This window comes from Bactrocera latifrons, unplaced genomic scaffold (assembly GCF_001853355.1).
Source record: "Bactrocera latifrons isolate USDA-ARS-PBARC rearing strain unplaced genomic scaffold, ASM185335v1 scaffold_43, whole genome shotgun sequence".
NCBI lineage: Eukaryota > Metazoa > Arthropoda > Insecta > Diptera > Tephritidae > Bactrocera > Bactrocera latifrons.
Window position 1 is genome coordinate 653,790 of NW_017537079.1, and position 5,142 is coordinate 658,931.

At 29.8% G+C, this 5,142-nt stretch overlaps 1 protein-coding gene across 1 annotated transcript in view; it reads left to right on the forward strand.

Annotated features, from left to right (window-relative positions):
- The first annotated feature begins 3,168 nt into the window (after positions 1-3,168).
- The window catches only part of LOC108972804 (zinc transporter 2), a 137,591-nt gene continuing 135,617 nt past the window's right edge, over positions 3,169-5,142 (forward strand). Inside the window, exon 1 of the mRNA XM_018939626.1 lies at positions 3,169-3,286. Coding sequence (XP_018795171.1) covers positions 3,255-3,286 — 32 coding nt within the window. The 5' untranslated portion in view covers positions 3,169-3,254. The remainder of the gene's footprint in view (positions 3,287-5,142) is intronic.

Genomic DNA, 5,142 nt, shown 5'->3' on the forward strand with positions numbered 1-5,142 from the left:
AAACGAGTACTATCTGTTAGAAAAAAAAATAAATAAATAAACTGAAACTAATGTTATAGTTAATAAACATTGTATGAATATAAAAAATATTAATTTATTATAACAGTTAAATTTTATACAGTTATAAAAGAAACGTGATAAATTATGTTTTAAGTATAAGTTGAAAACATATACGATTTTATAGAATGTGGAAGCACGTTGTATGCCAAATGAAAATGCCAAAGCTTTCGAAAGACTCACTCCAGTACTTTATCTTAACAAATATTTATGCACTAGACTTATTTACATAGAGTATTTGCTAGCACCACTCATTATTGTCCAACAAGAACATACCTGTTTATCTACAAAGGATATTTACTTTAATTAGATTAAGAAGTGCGCAAGTAGAAAAAATTGGTTTCGTGTGGAGCGGTGTTGAAGATGTGCATGTGGAAAGTGCTTACATGTGTATCATAAATGCATATATACAAGCATACATATATATATATGCACTAATGTATATGCATACAAACAGCTAACTAAATAACCACATCAAATTTTTTGAAAATTTTTGTCCAGATCTGTCTTTGTCTTTAGCGTTATGTGAATAGTTCTGGCAGATATGAAATCTGTTTTCTTCAAAATATGACTAATGAAGCACTTTTTTCTTTATGGGACAGATTATAAGTTTTAAGGGTGTTCGGTAAGAGAGATGTTCTACAAGTTTAAAACTTTCTAGTTTTAGGAGAAATCTTAAGCAAATGGACCCTTCCAAAAAAATATATTAGTGCTTTCCTAAAATTGTTTGAGTTTCTCTGCCATATGCATGAAGCTTCCTTGAGAAAATATACCCTCCTGTGAATTAAAAAAAAAAAAAAATATATATATATATATAATAAAACAGGCCGTACCTATACCAAACGGAGCTGTGGTGGCCATTTGGTCGCTCATTTTTTGAGATCTCAATCGGAAATTTTGCACATGTAATTTTCTCTTCAAAATGCTGCTCATTTGTCGGAAATGTCGATATCGGACCACTGTAGCATATAGCCGCCATACAAATTGACCGAACAAAATCAAGTTCTTGTGTGGAAAACTTTTTTGTTTGATGAGATGTCTTTACCAAATATGAAATAAATTATGTTCTGAGGCAGTACTGCAATTCTTAAATAAAATTTTGAGATCGGACTACTATAACATATAGCTGCCATACAAACTGTCTGATCAAAATTAAGTCCTTCCTTGAAATTTTGTTTTTTTGATAAGATATCTTTCTAAAATTTTTCATGTATTGTTGCTGAAAGCAATGCTATAATATCTGTTCAAGATCGGACAAATATAACATATAGCTGTCATACGAATTGACCGATCAAAATCAAGTTCTTGTTTGATAAACTTTTTTGTTTGACAAGATATCTCAATTAAATTTTGTGTAGATTATTACTGAAAACAGCGCTATTATCTCCAAACAAATTGTACCGATCGAACGACTATAACATATAGCTGCCATACAAACTGACCGATCAAACTCAGCATGAAGCTATTTTTTAACCCCTTTTATATTATAAGAGAAGCACCTTTGAGGGATATTAGTGTTTTTTCTTGATTTAGTAATAATTCTTTAATTTTAATAGCAGCAACTGCAGTATTTTCTGCGCCTCTTATTGAGGTTGTGCACGAATGTGAGCATCAGCATATACTCATCTCAATATCTCACTTGTTACACATATAAATTCTATTTACAACAACAACAAATCCTAAAACGACCATATAAATTATGTTGACAACAACTACAAATCACTAAGACTCCATTCATTACTATACATACATACATCTACCGCTTTTGGCGCTCCACCTTCGCCGCAGCGCTTCTGTAAAATTCCTTATCTACTATACAAGTACAATAGTTTTCTTTAAATCTCTATTTTTCCACTTTTAACTGTTTTACATGCAATAAGACTCAACGTCACTGTTTTTAATTTTTTTGTTGTTGCTGCTTTTGTGGTGTTTTTTGTTCTTCTTGTTTTGCTGAGTTTGCACATCTCACCACACAATGAAGTGACTGTAGCACGTCCGCATACATGCTTACCTACATTAAATAAATATTAAAAAATATGTAGCAATACAAATGTGAATGTATACATTTATCTACAGTATATATATATATATATATATATGTACATATATGCTTGTGATTTGTCTTATCACTTTAACGCCTTTCACTCAGCACCACAACTTGGTTGCTTTGCACGCCACTCACACACCCTTCGCTCGCTTGCGCGCCTCCTTCGGCATTTCAACACTGTTTGCTAACAAGTTGTTGCTATTTTTGTTGCTTCGACTTTTCATAAAAGTGATCAACATCATTCTTTATAGGTCTTGTAGTTGCTGATAATTCTGTATTTGCATATGCATTTGTACTGTTGCTCTTCCTTCTTGATCAAGTCTCTTCGGCTAAACACTCGGCTTGCGCCTCTCACCCGTTATTTATCCATCCAAAAGTCATTAACATCAAAATCAAGGCATTCAGTTTCTCAGCAACGTTGGAAATAGTCACTTTGCTGTGTCCATTCCAAAGAAGCTTCGATAGAAAAACACGTGTAAATTTAATTGTGGTTCGAAAAGAAAAATTTTAGTTGTGAAATGTTTGTGAAAAAGGTGTGTGAGTGTTGGAATTGAAGTTTGTACATAGTTTTGACAAATTTGAAAGCTAAAATAAAATTCAAGAAATCCAGAAACTTTCAAAATAAGTATTTAGAAAATTAAAAAAAAAACAAAAAATATAAAACTTAAGTCATAATAAACTTTCAAAAAAAAAAAAAAAGTCCAAAAGTCATAAAAAAACTTTCAAAAAAATAAAAATAAAATTATGCATAAACTTTCAGAAAAAGTTTGAAAACTTCTTTTTCATTACATTTCGCAACAAATTTGTGTATCAAGTGCTAAGTTGAAAGTGTGTATATTATAAAAAAATATAATATATAAATACAGTTACATCTCTAAAGTGTATTAATACCAAGATTGTTGACCTCTGCTGATAAAAAAATAAGTGTTTTAAGTCGTTATTCCCTCAAAAAATATGAAAAGGAAAAGTAATTAAAAATAAAATTTAATTAAACCAAAACTTTTATTATTGTTTGCTGCTTTGAAAATTTGCGATTTTCAAATAATTTTTTTTGTTTAATTGCAAATAAAAACTAACAAAAAAAAAAAAATCAAAAAGGAACTTTTTGTTCATTTTCAAAAGAAAATTCTATAATAAGTGCTGAAGCAGAATGTCGAAGAAGGAAGATACACCGTTTGTCATGTAAGTGAATGAGAAGATGAATGATTATATCCACTCAGAAATTAATTTGCTTATATATCGACTTCATATATACCTATTTCTCTCCAAAAATTGGAAGTTGCTCCAGCAAACAGTTTGTAAGAATTTTTTAATTCAGTGTTATATTATATAACTTCTTACTGGGATTACTATAAATATGTTAGTATTTTATTATAAAAATTAATTGATAATAAAAAATTTGACTAAATGAATAATAATAATAAAAAATAAATTTAAATAATTGAATATATGTTTATTTCACTTATTACTTAGGCGTCATTAAGTTTATTTCGGTAATATTTTTATTCGCATATCTCCTTCTACTAAATAATAATAATTATCGATAAATTGTGATCTGAATATTTTCTTTACTATTCAGTTGTAACAAAGTTCAGTTTGATACTAATTTTTTATAAATCAATATCGAATAAAGTTATCAGTTCAATAGACTATTTCTTAATACTTGTGTCAACGATTTTTCCAGTCCTCAAAACTCTTTTCACAATCACGTTTTGAGATTGCCTTCAGCTCTTTCAGCGAATTTTGTTTTGTATCTTCAATCGACTGAGAATGGATTCCACGGAGCAGCAGTTACAGTTTGGGGAGCAAGAAAAAATCACACGGAGTCAAATCTGGTGAATACGGTGGTGAACTGACGGTATACTTTGCCTTTATGGTTCTAAATTCGGTCAAAATCGTGGCTCGATATATTATCATTGTGTAAAAACCATGAATTGTTCTTCCACAATTCCGGTCATTTTCGACCAATGTTCTCGCGCAAAAGGCTCAATACTTCCAAATAGATATCTTTATTGAACGTCTGCCTCTCCAAAACATGTTTATGACGCACCAAACCACGAACATCGAAAAAAAATAATGAGAATCACCTTGATTTTTGAGCGGCTTTGGAGTAGTTTTTCTGGGTACGGCTCGTTTTTTCCTTCAATTTCGACGATTTTTGACTTATTTGCGTGTCAAACTCAAAAATCCATGTTTCGTTGGAAGGTTAATGCTCTCCATAAATGTGTACTCAGAATTCATATGATCAAGCATGTCTAAAGAAACCTGTTTATGTTTTATACTCTCTGAAATAAAAAAAAAATCAGTTTCATCGGGACCAGTAGAGTAAAAACGCCTTTCACACCCAAAATATCCATCAAAGTCATTCAAACGGACCCACGAGATATGTCGTGCTTTCTTGCCATCTCTCTAACATTTGCCTGACAAGCACCATATATTTCATTTATTTTGATTTTTCATTAATTGAAGAGTTCGAAGGTCGTCCAGAACGAGGCATGTCTTCAACCATCACTCGAATGTCTTTGAGGACTTTGTACCATTCGCAGGCTTGTGTAATAAATCTGAATAATCGTATATGAATAATAATAATATTGCTGTAATTGAATTACGATTTCGGCTGCGTTTTTGTCACAATATATTAAACACAAAAATCAAAGCTAAAGATTGATATTGATAAAAATTGAAAACTTATAACAATATAGAAATAATGTTAGTAAAACTATGAAAGAAAAATATGATTAAAATTAAAAGATATATAAGTAAGTATCAATAAAAGCTGGGTAAGAAATATAAAAGTATGAATTGGAAACACTTGTTTTTATACAAATAAGAAAAATTTGGTTGTATTTTCGATAATAATCGATTATTAAAATATCGATACATATTGGGTAAAATCCTTTTAGAATATTGAATGAATAATATAATAATATTTATAAATCGATAAAAGTGAATAAAAACATCAATAAATACTGCGTAAAATTTTGGAATATTGAATAAAAAATATAATAAACATAGAAGTATTTTTAAAACAAAAAAAA